At 34.2% G+C, this 18,885-nt stretch overlaps 4 protein-coding genes across 5 annotated transcripts; 1 reads left to right on the forward strand and 3 right to left on the reverse strand.

Annotated features, from left to right (window-relative positions):
- Positions 1–72: 72 nt before the first annotated feature.
- Positions 73–2,352, reverse strand: LOC127257788 (cytochrome P450 CYP82D47-like). 2 transcript variants are annotated; one of them, XM_051284252.1, is made up of 2 exons: positions 818–2,352; positions 73–227 (listed from the first exon to the last, which is right to left on the reverse strand). In XM_051284252.1, the coding sequence occupies exons 1-2, from the start codon at positions 2,336–2,338 to the stop codon at positions 171–173; spliced, it is 1,578 nt and encodes a 525-aa protein (XP_051140209.1). In that variant the 5' UTR covers positions 2,339–2,352; the 3' UTR covers positions 73–170. The 2 variants fall into 2 exon arrangements, with proteins under 2 accessions (XP_051140209.1, XP_051140210.1); XM_051284253.1 differs by lacking the exon at positions 73–227 and having other exon boundaries at positions 618–2,352.
- Positions 2,353–7,855: 5,503 nt separating this feature from the next.
- Positions 7,856–10,639, forward strand: LOC127258168 (cytochrome P450 CYP82D47-like). Its single transcript, XM_051284897.1, has 2 exons — positions 7,856–9,043; positions 9,479–10,639. The coding sequence occupies exons 1-2, from the start codon at positions 8,096–8,098 to the stop codon at positions 10,115–10,117; spliced, it is 1,587 nt and encodes a 528-aa protein (XP_051140854.1). The 5' UTR covers positions 7,856–8,095; the 3' UTR covers positions 10,118–10,639.
- An 880-nt stretch (positions 10,640–11,519) lies between these two features.
- On the reverse strand, positions 11,520–15,076 carry LOC127258169 (uncharacterized). The gene is made up of 7 exons (XM_051284898.1): positions 14,153–15,076; positions 13,681–13,965; positions 13,404–13,529; positions 12,403–12,483; positions 12,052–12,109; positions 11,888–11,958; positions 11,520–11,752 (listed from the first exon to the last, which is right to left on the reverse strand). The coding sequence occupies exons 1-5, from the start codon at positions 14,922–14,924 to the stop codon at positions 12,081–12,083; spliced, it is 1,293 nt and encodes a 430-aa protein (XP_051140855.1). The 5' UTR covers positions 14,925–15,076; the 3' UTR covers positions 11,520–11,752; positions 11,888–11,958; positions 12,052–12,080.
- Positions 15,077–16,520: 1,444 nt separating this feature from the next.
- Positions 16,521–18,376, reverse strand: LOC127258619 (geranylgeranyl pyrophosphate synthase, chloroplastic-like). Its single transcript, XM_051285542.1, has 2 exons — positions 17,822–18,376; positions 16,521–17,185 (listed from the first exon to the last, which is right to left on the reverse strand). The coding sequence occupies exons 1-2, from the start codon at positions 18,350–18,352 to the stop codon at positions 16,589–16,591; spliced, it is 1,128 nt and encodes a 375-aa protein (XP_051141499.1). The 5' UTR covers positions 18,353–18,376; the 3' UTR covers positions 16,521–16,588.
- Between the last annotated feature and the right edge of the window lie 509 nt (positions 18,377–18,885).

The following is an 18,885-nucleotide window of genomic DNA, read 5'->3' on the forward strand; positions in this document are numbered from 1 at the left end:
TCGGAAATTCTGAAGCTATTTAAAATAGCTTTGGAATTTCCGAGTGACACGGCACCGAGACCCAATCCGAAGTTGCAGACAACAAGAGTATATTTTTTTTGACCTGGAATTTTTGAAGCAATTATAAATTTTTATTAAAAAAAATAAATGTCTAATCTTCTTGCCGGAGACTAGTTGCTGCCGTCGCCCTGCCTCCGCTGCCCTGCCGGCCGCCGGAAAAGAACAAGCTGCCAGACATATACAAATTTCAAGTTTTTATCAAACATAACATATAATCAAATTGTAGAACATCTATTAATCATTTAGAACCCAAAATAAAATGAACTTCACTTCCTTAGGATTCCATCTTCGAAAAGTCTTGACATAAGGTGTCTATGTTATAGACACGAAAATTTAGGTAAAATATAATTAATAAGTAATTACAAAGTGTATTAGTAAAAATAATTATAGATTAAAATTAAAATAACTAAATAGTTTAATTAAGATTAAAAAATTATAAATTAAAAAATTTAAAATATAATTAAAGTATATAATTATATTTAAAAAATAAATAAATTATGTATGATAGAACGAAAAAAAAAAAAAAAAGTAAACACTTTATATAAAATGAAAGAAGTAATTATATTTTTCATGATATTTTTATCATTAAACTCTTAGGCACTACAAATATATTATACAAATTGATACATTCCAATACTTTATACAATATACGTTGTCTGTTTTACATTTTTATATGCTGATTAGAACAATTATCGTGATGTTGATGAATTTTCAATTACTAATAAAGAGTAGAAGACAATCTCGGGGAAACAAGAACCTCAAGAGGCGTGGCTTTGAGGTTAGTCAATCCGATGCTCTCAGTCATGTCTACGGCATCATCGCACACCATTCTTATCTCGAACGCGTGCAATAAATTAGCCAACACCAAATGCAACATATGCAATGCAAGATTCGGACCGGGGCAAATTCTCCGACCCCCGCCGAAAGGCATTAGCTTGAAGTCCTTCCCTCTAACATCAACATTCATATGCGTTGTTAGAAATCTCTCCGGCTTGAATTGGGAGACGTCATCCACCCACACGTCGGGGTCTCTCTGCAACTTCCATATGTTCACCATCAACCACGTCCCTTTCGGGATATGGTATTCTCCTATGTCGCAGTCTTCTGTAAATTCTCGTGGCGCCCCTAATGGAGCTGCAGGGTATAGCCTCAATGTCTCCTTGATTATGGCCTGTAAGTATACCAGGTTTGGGATGTCCGATTCCGTCACTCGCCTGTTTCTTCCTACTTGGCTGTCGAGCTCCTGTTGAGCTCTGGTTAGGACATGGCGGTTGTTTAGTAAGAGGGAGAGTGCCCACGTGAGCATCACGGAGCTCGTGTCGGCGCCGCCGAGAAGCATTGCCAGGCAAGTGGATTTGACGACTGTATTTTCATCGAATTTGTCGGTTAGTGTGTTGGAGCTTCGTACTGTCGAAAGCATCACGTCCATGAAGTCCTGCGGCGTGTACTCGCCGGAAAAGCCTTTCCGGCGGTGCTCCGACAGCAACTCCTCCATAATTCCGTCCAATTCCGCGGCGGTTGTCTTCATTCTCTTCTCAATTCCGCCCAAATCGAGCCACCGTAGCCAGGGAAGAGCGTCGGCCGGCGCGAAAACCCCCGCCAAGTGGAAGTATTCCCGGATAACCGCCCGGCACCGCCGCATCTCCGCCTCGCCGGCGCCGGATTCTCCGGCGCGGAACGTCTTCCCGAAGACCGCCGTGAGTATAACGGTCAAATTCAATTCTGAGAACCACTTCTTCATGTCTACCAAGACCTGCCCCGATACGTCGTCGTTTTGCTCAGCCCAACGGCTGTAGATTTCCCTGATCGACTGCGCTATCGCCGGGATAATGGCGTGGCTCAGCTGCTGGATTCGGCGGCTCGCGAGCAGCTCGGCGTTGACGATCTTGCGCAGCTCGCGCCAGTACTCGCCGTAAGGGGAGAAGGCTACCATGGCGAAATTATAGCTCAGGTGTTCGAAGGCCCGAATCTTTGGTCGGGACGAGACAGCCATGTCGCAGGTTGTGAACAGCTCCTTGGCTATTTTCCAGCTGCTCACCACCACGACTTGGCGCGCGCCGAGCCGGATGGCGAAGAGCGGCCCCTGTTGGTCCGCCACGTCAGCTAAGTTCAAGTGCGGGGGTTTTGCGCCGTCGGACATGAGATGAAGATGGCCGAGAATCAGGCCGGCTCCGCCGGCTTGCGGCGGGAGCTTGGCCGTGTGGCGCCGCCGTAGGAGGTGGTAGTGGAGGAGAAGAAGGATGACAGCTGCTCCGCAAATGGCAGCGCTGAATTCCATGGCTAAGTTACTAATAAGAAAGTAGTGATTGGCCAATCATTTATATATTTAACTTTAAAAATATTATTGTATTTATATAATTTTTTATACAAATGTTATTATATTATTATTTTTATAATTTTTTTTATTTGTAATACATTTTAATATAAGTAAATGAATATATAGTTATGAGACGGACGCATATAATACTTAAAATTTGGTGTCTTAAAAGACAATTTAATATAGTATATTTTTGATAAATAAATAAACAATGAAATAAGGATAACATTGGGCAGCTCACCCATGCCCCTGAATAAAATAACACTAAAAAAGAATTTTTCTACTATTATTTTTGTATTTATATTGTGACTAGTAACGAATTTCACAATTGTTGAGTACATGCTAAGGGTCTGATTGGTTAGCATTTAATTTTTGTTGGCACATACTACAATTATTTTTCTTGATATTTTCTTTTAAAAGTTAAAACTCATTCAAACTTTTATTAGTATTTTTTTATGTTTTTTCAATTAATAAATATATTTATATATATATTTATAATTTTTTTATTTTTGTAATAAAATTAATTTATCTTAATTATTTATTAATATATAAGATTTATTAATTTATATTGTATAAATTTTATTAATTAGAGAACTAACAAAATAAATTCGAGTCCATGGGCTGGCCTAATCCGTCTGGAATTTTGGCATGCTTAGGCCTTAACTTTATTAAGTCCATCAAACTCTGTGTTCTGGATTTTACCACATATTTTTATTATTTATATTTTTTTTTTTAAAAAAATATCCAATCAAATATTTATTTTTTTTTCTTTCTATATTGTACTAAAAAATTATTTTACATTTAAAATATCACATCAATATTTATTTATAACACGTCAAATATCTATTCAAATTCAATTTTTTACTATTCAATAATTCAAACCCACAAACAATCACACCCAAACGATTGTTAATAGAGTGGATATAGGTTCAAAATTTTATAGTGAAAGGAGTTATGATTTTTGAGATTTTATAGGCTTAATAAAAAATTTGTCCCGAATCCGGCCCATCCTGAGCTCGCATGAATTAATAATTATAAAAATTAATATTATATATTTATATTATCTAAATTTATAATGTTAACATTATTTTTATTTTTGATTTTTTTTTACTATTTCTAATAATGCAATATCTTTCAATTTACTAATTTTTCAACTAGTATTATTTTGTTACTTATCTATCATGTCACTTCTATTGAAAATATATTATTGTTTCTATTATTAAAATTTAGAATTTAAAAACTTAATATGTAATATCTTAATTTTAATTATATTTTATTATATAACTTTTAAAAAATCAATATATAAATATATTTAACAAAATAAGACAAGTTTTTCATATTAGCTCCGAATCCAGTTGGTTCAAGACGGGACAACTTTTGAGGCGGGAATGAGTTAGGTTCGGTTAGGGTTTAGGGTACGTATTTTTAGATAACGATTGCAAATTTTCATGTCATAAAAAAAAAAAACTTATAAAAGCTCAGGACTAAAATGACTACCGGTAATAATGAATTATAATTTAATTTTAAATATTATTATTATTTTATATATTTCAATTTACTCTTAATTTTTAAATTTAAAATATTATTTTAATCGAATTCAAACTACAACATGACATTATGCCACACTCATATTTATTTTTTTACTTTCACGGCCTCGCTATTGTATCTAGATTATTGTAGAAATAAAAATTTATGAAAAATATCAGTAATAAATAATTAAAAATATATTAATAAAAATAATTATTTTATAATATAAATAATTTTATATTAATATTAAAATAATTAATAAGTCTAATTCAATTTATAAATTAAAAAATTTAAAATTAGATAAAAATGTGTAATTGTTTTCCAAAAAATTAAAGTGACATGAAATATGACACACATATATATATATAAATGACAATGTGGACACACAATACGTGAAATGGAGAGAGTATTATATGTTTATTTTTTAAAAATATATATGTATAGAAATATTAATTTAAAATAAATGTTAAAATAAGAAAGGGACAACATTATCTTTGGATTTCAAATAATACAAAATTAAATATATGCAATATGTGGTTCCTATTGTTATAACTTGTTATTTATAAAAAAAATAAAATTGAAGACTCGTGTTGTGTTTCAACCACAATTATGTACGTGTTGTATATATCATTACAATATATGTATATACAGTAAATAGGTATGTTTTTAAAATATAACCATTCGAACAGTACTCCCTTCGTTTCGAAATTAAATATTCATTTGCTTTTTTACACGTAGTTTTAGAAATATTAGTATTATACTGAGATATAGTAGGAATAAAGTGGAAATGACTAAAATAATCTTATTAGTATGTGTGATATAAAGGTAATGGCATTTGTGTAATATATTGTAAGTTGTAAGGGTATTTGTAATGTTAGGTAGATAGTAGAGTTACTAAAAAAAGGAAATAGATACTTTTGTTATGGAACAGACTAAAATAGAAGAATGAATACTTTATTATGGGAAAGAGGGAGTACAATTGTTATATTGCATGTATTTTTATTTCACACAATACATATTTTGTTTTCCCAAATCAATAATATAATCCGTTATTCAAATTTATACTTCGTTTTATTTTTTTTAATTGTTATAAAACATATACATATATATATATATTCATGTTTCCTCTTTTAATAAAAAAGTACATAATTTTTTGTATTTTTTATTATAAAAAATAAAAAACAATAGTTATTACCTATGTTTATTAAAACACTTACTCAACCATTTAAGCATATATTTGAATACAAGAGGAAATTTATTATTTGAAGCTTGTTTTTTTCTTCATGTATTTTACCATAACGTATTCAAAAATTAGTGACCGCAAATTTTCATCTCATTCAAAAAAAATATTGAATTTCATTCGAAAATTAGTGACCGTAAATTTTCATCTCATTTGAAAAAAAATATTGAATTTCTTCCAATCAACATAGTATCCGTAGTTTACCTTATCGTTGAAGGCGCAAAATAGCATAGGCATAGATATATAGGAGATAGTGAAAAATGTGGCAAATAGAGTTTTGACAACAAAAAAATTGGTCAATGTTAAATAATTTGATTCTAACCTAATTTGTATACAATAGAGTATAAATGATTCTTAATAATGTTTAGAAAATTATTTTTATATCATTTAACAAATTAAAGAATATTTAACGCGTGTATGTATATTCTCTTGTATAAAAGTAGGTTTTCAATTACATTCTATAATGGTCACTCAATAAAAAAATAAAATAAAATTTTAATAAAAAATTTAATTAGGAATCCATTCAATTTTTAAAATTTTTTTACTACTCAATCATCACAATTTATATAAAAAATATACTTCATATCTCCACTAATAAATAAATTTTTACTTTTTGTCCGAAGTTTAATAAATATTGTATTTTGACGATAGTTTTGACATATAAAGACTATTTTACCCATGTAATGTATAATGGTATTAATTTAAATAAATATATATGTGAAGATATTTATAATATATAGTTCAAAATTGAATACTTTGCATTTGAACAAACAACAATGACAAAATATTTAAATAATAATAATAATAATGCCAATTTTTTTTTTTTTTCAAAAAAAATTAATTTGGGGTTCTGTATCTAATTTATATATATATATATATATATATATCAGAATGAGTCACGCACGACATTAAACATAAATATAATAGCGCCAACCCTACCTAAAAATGTGCATTAGTTAGGCTACAAGTGTTCAAATAAATTCTCTTTGCAAAGTATAATCAACTGTCACGTGCCTTAATAGCTAATTACAAGTTTACAACGAAATAATCAAAATGGGTTGACTTTATTCAATTTGTCCCTCCGATCTCACTTTAGAAGACGTTTCAAATTATCATTTTTATTCGTCCAACATAAAATAATATATATTTTTTCATATTTTAGTAAAAATAATCTCGTACTAATAATAAAATATATTTCGTTTTTATATAAAATATAAATATATCATTATATGTACAATTATTTATACATATATAAAGTAAAAAAATAAATGTATCAGGATTATCTTGTACATTTTTACTAACTAATAAAATATTAATAGTATTTTTTAATCAACGGCCAAAACTCAACAGAGTATTTTCAAGTGAGACAGAGAAAAGTATTATATTAATTGTTTGTGATATAAAATATGACTATTGTTACTGATGAGATTTTTTGTTATGTTTTGATAAATTAAATATACAAATAGTTATGACATATTTGTCTATCTTGATATATATGCTTTTCTCTCACAACAAAACTTTCTCTACCATTGGCGATATTTTTTTTCTCCAGTTGTTGTGTGTTCGATGTTGGGATTTTCCGGCCAATTTACCGTAGAATTGAGAGACAAGTCTTCTGTGTGCCTTGAGGAGTGTTTGGTGAGAATTCCTACGGTTCGATTCTTCCTTAAATTGAACTGGTTCCGATAGAGTGTCATTTACCTTTTGCGTAATTGTAATTAATATTAAAAATATTTGTATAATATTTTGTACAAATGTCTTTCTATTAGTTTTATAAGACACTAACGAAAGTATTTTTGTAATTTTTTCTTAATTTGTACGACGTTTTGATATAATAATTAATATTCAAATATCAACCCATAAAAATAAATGAGATCTTTAGAGCCGAGCGGAGGTAGTATATATTATCACTTAAAAAAATATTAATTCAATATAAAATACTCCCTCCGTCCCACATAATTTGTCCCTATTTTTTATTTTCGTCAATCCCACATAATTTGTCCATTCCTTTTTTGGAAATATAATTATACACTTTAATCTCATTTTAAATTTTATAATTTTTTTAATCTTAATTAAACTATTTAGTTATCTTAATCTTAATCCACAATTATTTTTATTATACGATAATTATTTTTATTAATACATTTTTTAATTACTCACTAATCACACTTTACCTAAATTTTCGTATCTACAATAATAGACTCATAATATATGGGATGGAGGGAGTACTAATTTTTTATATTCGAAATATAAATTTTCATAACTAACAAAAAGATGTACTCATCTTAAAATGCAAAGTGAAAACACCCTAAAATATTTTTAAAACTATTTTTCAATATTAAATATTAAAAATTTTATTTACTATGCATAAAAATATTTATTTAATATATATATTTTTATTATTACTAAAAAGATCATAGGTAGCCCCGCCTAGCATGGTACCCGGTGATGGGTGGGTTAAATGGAAGGCGATCATCTGTCCCTCCCTTGCCTGTCCCCTACCTCTACACGTATGGGAGTATAAATATACATACACACACGATTAATATATTAATTATATGTATGGAAAAAAATAATTTCTAATAATATAATTATATTAAAAATATTTATTTAGTTTAATTAATTTATTATACTTTAAAATAAAATATGTAAATTCTAATATATATTGGATTTGAGTTCGAATTCAATTTTAAATTTAAACTTAAGAATTATAATAGCTTTTTGGTCCGTCGAGTCTAATGGGTTTTATTAGGTATAGTTCGGATCGAGTCCGAATATAATTGGATCCAAATATAGTCAAAGAAGGTGTATTCGGGTCAAATCTCGAACCCGACCCATTCCCATCGTGCAAAGTTTGCTAGCGTGCTAAGTGGCTACCATTCGCCACATCTCTTACTATATATGGAAAGATACAGCAATTACATTTTTAATGTTAATCAACAATATCGGCTATGGAATTCAGCTCAGCCATCTACGTAACAGCTACTCTTTTTTTCCTCCTCCTTCATTATTACCGTTGGAAGATTCTCGGCGCGCCGAAAGAAAAACTCCCACCTGAAGCCGGCGGCGCGCGTCCGATTCTCGGACATATCCATCTCCTGATGGGAAGCCGCCGCCGGACGACTCACGTAAGCTTGGCGGCGCTGGCAGACAAACACGGCCCGATATTCACGATCCGGCTGGGGCCGCGCCGCCGAGCCGCGGTGGTGAGCAGCTGGAGAATCGCCAAGGAACTTTTCACCTCCTGCGACGCCGCCGTCGCGAGCCGAGTGAAGACGAGAGCCGTCCGGCACCTGACCAATAACTTCGCCATGTTCGGCTTCGCCCCCTACGGCCCCTACTGGAGAGACCTGCGCCGGCTCGTCTCCCTCGAGCTCCTGTCGAGCCGCCGCGTCCAGCTGCTGAGCCACGTCTGCGCCTCGGAGACGGCGCGAGCCGTTAAGGAGATTTTCGACCGTTGGGAGGGGAAGAAGGGTGAGTCGGGGTGGGTGATGGTGGACATGAAAGAGTGGTTTGTGGAGCTTAATTTTAATGTGATTCTGAAAATGGTGGTCGGGAAAAGGCTCTGCGGCGGCACCGCCGCCGCCGGAGAGGAGATGGTCCGGTGCCGGAGGGTTATAGAGGGTTTCTTCTACTTTCTGGGGAAGTTTGTGGCGGCTGACGCCGTGCCTTGGCTTGGGTGGTTCGATTTTGGCGGGTATGAGAAGAGGATGAAGGAAACCGCCGCGGAATTTAACGGAATTGTTGGCCGATGGCTGGAGGAGCACCGTCGGAAGAAAGTTTCCGGCGGGGATAAGGAGCAGGATCTCATGGACGTGCTGGTGTCGATCGCCGGAGACCCGTCGCATCAGTTTGCCGGCGCATTTGACGTTGACACAGTCATCAAATCCACGTGCCAGGCATAATAATATAATATACATATATATATATTTTTATTATTGATCCTATTTTGAATTAATTTTAGTTCCATAAAATTAAATTTAAATCAAAACTGATCTTATCCAAAAAATACCTTTTTTTTCATCATTTTGTCCTTTCACTATATCCAACATAAATTGATGAGGTAGACGTAAGGGCAACTCATGCAGTAACCAACTGGCCCAAGCTCCGTACAACCTTGTTGAGTAAACCCTATTTCAATTGGAAGACAAAAAATGATCAAAAATATTTTGAGTAAAAACCAATATTGATGAAATTAAATTCCTCATCCATTAAATTATTTATAGATACTTTTAGAATTTTCAAAAATCTCAATTCTTATATATATATATACTTCTATTTATCAACAGTGATATATTTTTTTTCTGAAAACATTTCATCAAATACTGATACAGGGAATGATTCTGGGGGGTACAGAAACCTCTTCAGTAATGCTAACATGGATGATGTCCCTTCTGCTAAACAATCGACACGTCCTGATCAAAGCTCAACAAGAACTGGACAAAAACGTGGGAAGAGAAAGGCTAGTGAAAGAATCCGACATCCACAACCTCGTATACCTCCAGGCCATCGTCAAAGAGACACTACGTCTCTACCCAGTGGGGCCTCTAGGGGGCCCACGAGAATTCACTCAAGATTGCATTCTGGGAGGATACGAAATCCCCAAAGGGACGTGGGTGACCGTGAATCTCTGGAAGCTTCATCGGGATCCGGAGGTGTGGTCGGACGATGCGTCGGAGTTCAGACCGGAGAGATTTCTTACTAATGGAGGAGCTCATGGGAATGTGGATGTCAGAAGCGGACAGGACTTCGAGATGATCCCGTTCGGCGCCGGTCGGAGAAGCTGCCCCGGCTACACCCTTGGGTTGCATATGCTGCATTTCGTGTCAGCGAGGGTGCTGCAGGCTTTCGAGGTGGCGAGAATTTCCGATGATGAGATGGTGGACATGGCGGAGACTGGCGGCGGGACGAACCACAAAGCTACACCGCTTCGTGTTCTGGTGGCGCCGAGACTACCTCGTACTCTTTACTGAAGATTGATGAGCAGGGATGACGTCATCATATGAAAGTGGACTCGTGATAGTAAAATTATGAATTAAAAAATTAAATATATATAAATAATAAATATAACAACATGAATTATAAACAAATATAGAATAAAAATTATTAGTTACTCACTCTATACCAAACACTCAATTTGCGAAAACAAATATTCCATTATATCTAGGATTGACGAGTTATTTTATTTTACTTTATCAAAATTAATAATATGCTAAATTTGATTAATAATATGCTAAATTTAACGTATGGATAAAAAAGTAAGAATAAATTTAATGGACAGATGGAATAATATTTTCTATAAACACTAAGGGTGTGTTTTTTTTTAGAAGGGTTTGGGGGAATTTGAGTTTGAATTTAATTTTTATTTGAATTTTGTAATGAGTTTGAATTTTGTTATTTTTTCTTTTTGTTTGGTTTTGGTTGGAATTTTGAGAGTTTTGATGTGTATTGATTTCATAGACAATGAATAAAATAATATAAATGTGCATTAAATTTAATTGATGAAATTTATATTGTATGATTTGATTATGAATTTATATTATACCCAACATATATATATATTTAAAATTTTGTTTATTTGTATTATAAAAAAATTTATACTTTACAAAATGACATATATTGTATATATTTTTTTTACCCTATAATTATTATAAATATTAAATAAATATAATATTTGAAAAAAAAATATTTAAAAAATAAATAAATGAATAAGCGGCCATTTTCAGCAGATGACCCGGTTTGGAAGAAAATAGTGTGCAAACAGTAGAAATAGGCCCTAAGAAATAGATAATAAAAAAATAAAAGAAAACAATAAAATTTTGAATTAAAATAGTTGTTTTGAATATAAAATTAAATTTTAATATAATAAAATAAATAAAAATTGAATGTTTAATTTGATATATTTTAAAAAAAAAAAAATTAAAATAGTAAAAACAAAGGTAGAACCTGACAATTAAACACACACAAAAATTGCTTTCATATTTTTGCAAAAGAGGAAAGAAATGTTTAGGATATGCTTTTTTTTTAAGAAAAAAAAAAGAAAAAAATTAATAATAATTGTACATAATTTTTATAAAATAAAATCATATTACCTTTGTTTCCTAAAGATCACATTTACCTTTAGCAATTTGCTTCATTGTACTTAACATTAAAAATATATTTTTTACAAATACCATTATATTATATTAACATTTAACAATATCAAAACCTTTGTTGTAAATGTATAAAATTTTTATATATGAAATTGTTTCCGTTTCTAACTACTCTCATCTTCATATATAGATATATAATATTCATTTTCAAAAGAAGAGAAACATTTTTGTTATGCAAATAACTCAACAGTCCAACATCCATCGCCTTCTTCCTTATTCTCTACTACAGTTACCTACTCTCCTCAGAGGTCTTTTGCCAGTTTTGCGTTTTGCAATCGTCTCTTCTCATAGAACCTATCAGAAATCCTTCCATTTCTATAACAAGATTTCAATGACCAGGTTACTCATTCTTGTAGTAATGAAGGAAGATAAGCTCGAGGAATACGTACCTGTCTCTCCACAAGTCAGATATGGTCCTGCCCGAGATCATAACCAACTTTTCTATGGCAGAGAGGGCTGCAAAATGAAGAACACGATGATCAACCACCAACGGATATACTAATCACGATCTCTGTAACTTTCTGAATGGAAAGGGCAGCATTGAGTAACATAGCAGCACAGGTGAGATCACATAACAAAATCAAAACTTACGATCACAACAATTTTGTCGACCAGTCGGTTCGTGGGACAAATATCATTCAACAGTTCCACCTTTTAATATCCTGAGAAAAAAGATGCATCCCTCAGTTACAATGGTGGAGATTTTATTAGTGCATGAGAGGAACAGAGACGGCTTTAAAATGCAGCAAACTTACCAGCTTCGGAAAATAAATATCAGGTAAGATTACAAAATCGCATATGCAAACAAATTTCCTGAAAATAAAAAGCAAGAGTACCTGTCAATGTGGATAAACCTACCAGTACCAAAAACCATTCGGCTAAATGCTTAAAAATTCAATATGAAAACTGAATAAACTCGCAGTGAGAATGTGTATAAATGATATATACTATTGATTCAAACTAGTATCCTAATGTAAAAGAAGAATCATGTGCTCTATTGCTTCTTAAAGCAAAATGGCATACCAGAGTATGAAAATTCCGAAATAGACTTGTAATATACTTTTCCAGGCCCAAATACACAGAGAAGGACGGCGAGATAGGCATACCTTGTCCGAGAATCAGCACAGAATTAGCAGCCAAAGGCACAACATCTTGGATCTTTTCGCTCGTAAAAATTGTCTGTTTAACTAGCAGGGAATATAAAAGGTGCAACGATTCAGTTGAGTTCACAAGACAGTAAATATTATCTGTGTAACTAGCAGGGAATACATTCCTGCCTTTAACAGTAACAAAAGAGTAAATAATGTCGACATTATGTTTTACAGGGTACGATTTTGTAATCTTAAAGGGCTTCTAAATCCAAGGATATAAAGCACACCAATAATGGAGATAATGCCTCGAATGAAATCAGATTGATGTAGACGTTTTACACCAAAAAAGGTTTATATACTTGCAATTAGATTTCTTATTTCCACTCTCCCCACTGCTAGTCTAAATAGACAAGAATCATATATTCACTCTTCGTACGTATCTCCTACAATCATAATGAAGGCCCCTTTACAACCACCGCACATCACCAGAGTGAGAGCATACATACTAACATATATATATATATCTATATATAACACCATAGGTGGTAACACCAATACGAACATTTGAAATGAATTTTCCAGATATACAAAAATCCACTTTGCCCACTTGTATCTGTCGTACAGGTATTTGCTAGCAATTTGTTTTACATTGATGAGATGAGGGAGGACATAAATGGTCAGAAACTTGTAGGAGACATTCGAAATAGGAATAAAGTAAAGGTTTCCTCTAAATATGTTAACAACGAGAGTAGAGTACGTATCACAATGACAGAACAAATGTGTGAATTGATGGCCAAGTACTAAAAGCATTCAAAAGTATTAAGTAATCATCTAAAGAAAAAAACGGAATCAATTTGACAGAGTGAAGCGTTCAACGATCATATATCAACATAAAAGAAAATTGGAGGCAGCTGAAAATCAGATCAATTTTTCTCATTCTGAACTAGATGAACTAACTAACAAACACATTAAATTACTTGTTAGTTCATATTAGAATAGAAAATGGCAAGACAAACCTGAAGTTTGTAGGAGGTTTTCATTGGTTTCCTTATTATCGATTTTGTCAGAAGAAACATCAGCTTCAGAGACTGCCGTCACATGCACGGTATGGCATCCATCAGACATCCATATAAATTGCATCACTGCAGATTGATATCAAGAAACTTTAGCCATGGATGACATGAACTATGTTGTCAGTTAAACTCAACCACTTAAAGTGTTCAAAACTTCACATGATATAAACAAAAATCAGTAATTGGAAGAAATCTGGAACAACAGCGAAGTACAGCACACCTGCAGAGACATCATGAAAAACTGCGATCTCTGCAGCTTTCATGGTTCGAGTTAGCCGCCTCACGGTGCAGGAGGTTTCTAACCCTTGAACAGAATGAGATATGCATAAATGGTGTACATCTCCATCTGAATCCAACACCACAAAGCAACTAGGAGATAATGCCTGGATAGAAATTGTCTTCACTAGTTTCCCATTCGTCGAATTGTCTGCATTCTTATCAAAAGTTACGAAAAATGCACCAACATCTTTTGAATCTTGTCTTATTTTCGCACACCTTAACTTCTCTGAAAATCACGATTGCACAAATTAGCTGCTACAAAATTTCAAGATCAATACATCACTAAATTCATATAAGTTTAGGCGCTACATATAATCAAACACGTCAATTTAAAAGATTGTGAACAAATTGTAAGCTCAGGGTGGATGAAAAACAAGAACTTTAAAGGCCAATAAGAGAAGCCACAAACTCACCAGAAGAATCTGATTTTTTTTCAGCCATTGCAAGATCAATTGCATTGGTCGAACCGCGTCTGGAATTGATTTTCTTACCGTTTATTTTCTTCTCCAATTTATGATTTCCTTTGAGCAGGCGGCGAAGAGGGAAAAATCTAACTCCATTCTCCTCTCCAAGAGTCAAGAACCCAAACAAAACCCTAATTGCAAACACAGGGAAGCAGCAATCGATCACGGCACACTTCATGAGCTTCAAATCATCTCCGACCGATCTCACGGCAAAAACCCAAATCTTCGAATTCGAAACCGAATACAACGAGAACACATTAATCCCCCCGGACAGTTTCACCGAGACCCCATGACTGACCTTAAATACGACCCCGGACTTGGTCCCGTCGAACTCCAAGTCCCTGTGGCTCGAAACAACTCTGGCTCCGACAAAACGACCGCCGCGCAGAACGTGGAAACGGATGAGCGTGGACGGGGAGGGACGGAGGAGAGGGGAAGAAGTGACGAATACGGTGGTAGTCGTCGGGTTTGCGGCAGTCCGGAGGTGGAGGAAGGCGGCGGCGGAGGTCGGGGAGGGGACTAGGGATCCGGGACGCGGAAAGGATGAGAGAGAGAGAGGGGTAAAGGAAGGGTAGAGAGAGAAGGAGGAGTCGGAATGGCGGAGGGCTAAGGCGCTGGAAATTGGGTCGTATAGAAGGCAAGAAATCTGCGGCGAAAAGGTGTGGAGGTGGTTCGGCAGGCTGAGCTGACGGGCTTCGATCTCAAGGGGGGCCGATGACATAATAATAATCGAAACGCGGAACTCCAATGGCGGTAATCGAGGTGGGGGCGGCCGGCCGGCCTTGTCGTTGAATCGCCGATGTGTTTGAATATTAGAAGAAGATGGGTCTTCTTCGAGGCTGCGATTTGCAGATTGGGTCTGTTTTGTTTCTGTCGAACGAGATAAGGGGTGTGTTTAATTTGGTTTTGTATTTTATTATTTTAATTTATTATTATTTTTAATATAACGTCAAATATTTATTTTTATTTATTATATTAAGTCAAATTAAATTTTATATTTAAATCGTACCACCAAATATATGTTCAAAATTAAAATTCAAATCAGAGTTGGCCATATCGGGCCAGCCCGATCCAATTTATTGTGGATCAAATAAATCCAACCCGATTTTATATTTTTTTACGGGAATATTTTATTATTGTTGCATACTTACAATGCGATCATTGTTAGTAATAATCTCTTTTGCACTATATAAGCATTGGGACATAGAAAATTTTGGAAGATTTAATAGCAAAATTAAGATCTTCTCATCATTATTAAAGTTAATATTAACGGAGGTGAACTGTAACATGATAATATTGAATTCATGGAGGTGTTCAATTATAATGATCCTAACAATTTATGCATTTAATGACCTCTACAAAGCCATTTCCAACCCATCATCTCCATTTATCTAGTTTTAATTTCAAATATGCAATTGTTACAGTAATTTTTTTTTTTTTTAAAAAAAAAAATAGCGATGGTGTTGCAGCTCGGTGGCAAAAATAGTGTTGACACGCCAGATATGGAGCATGGTTGGAGATGCTCTAAGCCGTAATGACTTATCGTACATCTTCGTCAAGATTTAAATAATAAGATTCCCACATTATGCCTTGGCAAAATTTTATATCACATCAATTTATAGTTCGCCGGTCCTATAAATAAATAAATAAAATCAGGTTAGTACGTTGGACAGTATTAACTAAAAACAAAATAAAATTATTTTTCTAATAAGATTTTGTTTATATTTTTCACTTATTTATTATACAATCTTACGACTCCTACAAAAATATTTATATATTTTTCCTCTCATAATATACTTACGTCTAAACTATTTTCAAACTAAAATTCAAAAAATCAAAACACAAAATAAAATCCTAAAATTTCCACCGCAAGCAACACATGAATAGCAATAATATTTTAACCATGGCTTTGCATGTAGTCACTATTTGTGTTTTATATTTATATTTTGTATTTAAATAATACTTTAACACAATATTTTATTAAAATAAATACTAATATAATCTTTATAAAATATATATATATATATATAACAACTATATAATTAAACAAATGGAAATAAAAAGCCCATCTAATCTAGTACTTAAATTAATCATATGCTAACTAATTTATTGGATCCACGCAATATCCCATGATGTATAGCCTACCCTAAATTAATAGGCCCTTCAAGAATGACCTCTTCACATTTAAGCAAACAGAATGAGTTTAGGTAAGCATTATGCTTTTATATAGGGTTTGTGTTTCTGTTGCATTAGCTTTTTAACGATGAGACGGTCATTTCAACCATCTAATGTAAATATCAGATTTATTATGATCGAATTTAACGACTAAATCATTGCTTTTTGTGTACGTTTTCTTAAGATTTTTACAATTTCACGAAGAACGAATCAATTTTCTCTGTAAGCAATGTAATTCGCCAGAGCAACCAACGGAGCTTTCTTGACGGTGTTGAACCCTTCCAACTGCTCGAGAGCTCCCCGCCGGAGCTCCTCTGCGAACTCCCGCGATTTCTCGACCCCCATAAGCTTCGGGTAAGTGGTTTTGTCGGCCGCCAAGTCCTTTCCGGCAGTCTTCCCCAGCTGCTGCGAGGACTTGGTCACATCAAGAATGTCATCCACCACTTGGAACAGAAGCCCGATGCTCCTCGCGAACTTCCTCAGCCGCTCAATTTCGCCATCATTTCCGCCGCCGAGAATGGCTCCGAGCACCACCGAGGCCTCCAACAGAGCCGCCGTCTTGTGGACGTGAATGAACTCCAAATGCTCCATCCCGACTTCCGGTAGCCCCTCCGAGCATATGTCCGCCGCTTGCCCGGCCACTACCCCCTCGACCCCAAAGTACTTGGCTAGCTCGTCGACGGCTCGTAAAATGCACTTCGCAGCTACGCCTTGTGTGGCGGTGATTAGATACTCGAAGGCGAAGGCCAGAAGGGCATCTCCGGCTATGACGGCAACTTCCTCGCCGAATACTTTGTGGTTGGCAGCCTATGGGAGAAATTAAATATAAATAAATGCAAAATGACATAGATAGAAACAAAAAACAAATTTATTGAGGACTACGAGTCATATATTACAGATTTTATATTTCTAATCTATTTAAATAAAATAATATAATGCATCAGATGAGCTCAGTTCAATACGAATTCAAAAGCTCAATACTGTATACCGTCAGGTCATATGATGTGGAGGCAAGGAGGATTTCACTCCCTTGACCCCCGACTCGCTGATTGGACAGTGAAACCCGTGAAAATTCAAAAAATGACGGACAGCGAGACCCGTGAAAATTCAACAAAATGACAATCTATATTCAAAATATATGAACAAAATATAATATAAATATTATTTCATTAAACAATTATTTAAATATAAAAACAAACACACCATGCTATGTTACCATCTCTATAGATTGATAGCATCAAATTAGATCCGCATCCTACATAATAACTATTCTATTAAACAATATTAAAGAGAAAAAAAAAAAAAAAAAAACACTAATGGTGCATTTGGTTGATGTAGTTTGAAGACAAAATAATATATTTTTATTGAAAACAATAATATCGATTCAAATCTTTCTTCGCTTGATCATATATTTTTATTGAAAACAGTAAGATCAGTTTAGACCTTTCCCCGCCTGAATCCGTCGTCATCCATCCACGGCAAGTCATCGTGCATTAGGGACATGGTGTGAATCATCTCCACCGCGCACGCCGCTGGCATGGCCGTGAATTCTTGTCCGCCCAATAGCTCGCACGAAGCAATGCACAAAACCGGCCTCACTCGTTTCCCGGTACCTCCGAGGAGAGAATACCTCATCGACTCGTGAATCTTGACGGGCTCCCGTAGGGCCACCGCCTCTTCCAACGCCTTGTCGATACGCGACGCCTTTCCCATCATGTAATCATCGAAATCGAAGGTAGAAGTAATGGTTTCGAAGCTGCGGATTTTTCTGTTTTCTCTCTTCTCCATGTAAGAAACAACCGATGCCGAAATTGAAAGAAAAGAAAGGGCCCAATTTGCGGGCTTCGGGCTTAAACAAGAAACAACAACCATCTTCTTCTTGATCTTGAGAGGAAATCTACAGCTGCTGCCATGGTTGTAGCAGGAGCTTGTGTGGGAGCATATGGATATGGTTGTGTGATTTAGAAGGTTCATTCTTACAAGATTTGTTTGCTAGAATTGTCGTGTCGTGTATGTTCTTCCCTGCGATTTTAATTTAAATAGTGGGGGGGAGCTCAGCAGGTTATAGGCTTTCAAGGTGTGTATTATTTATTTATTTATCTATTATATTTTTGATAGCGTGGAACCCCATCCACCATTTGTCGAGTAAATCTCCGATTGAATCTGATACCTGCAAATTAGGTACAATCGAACCTGCAAATTAGATTCAACAAGATAAGTAATATTAGGTGAATCATGTGTGGATGAATCATGTGCGGCAAGTGAACCTGTGGCGGAGGCTGAAACCAAATGTTACAAATTCACCTCATACAACCATAATATTATTATTTTTTAATTTAGTATAAAATCTAAACAATATATTTGGATTGAAACCAAGGAAGCATAAATTTAATTAAAATAATGATATTTAATGCAATAAAAATATGATTAATATGATATTTTTTAATGAATGATTGTTTTTATTAAATCCAAATTAAATATTCAATTTGAGTTTTTATTTGAGAAAT

Source organism: Andrographis paniculata, unplaced genomic scaffold (assembly GCF_009805555.1).
Source record: "Andrographis paniculata isolate CXL003 unplaced genomic scaffold, ASM980555v1 Contig59END, whole genome shotgun sequence".
Classification (NCBI taxonomy): Eukaryota; Viridiplantae; Streptophyta; class Magnoliopsida; order Lamiales; family Acanthaceae; genus Andrographis; species Andrographis paniculata.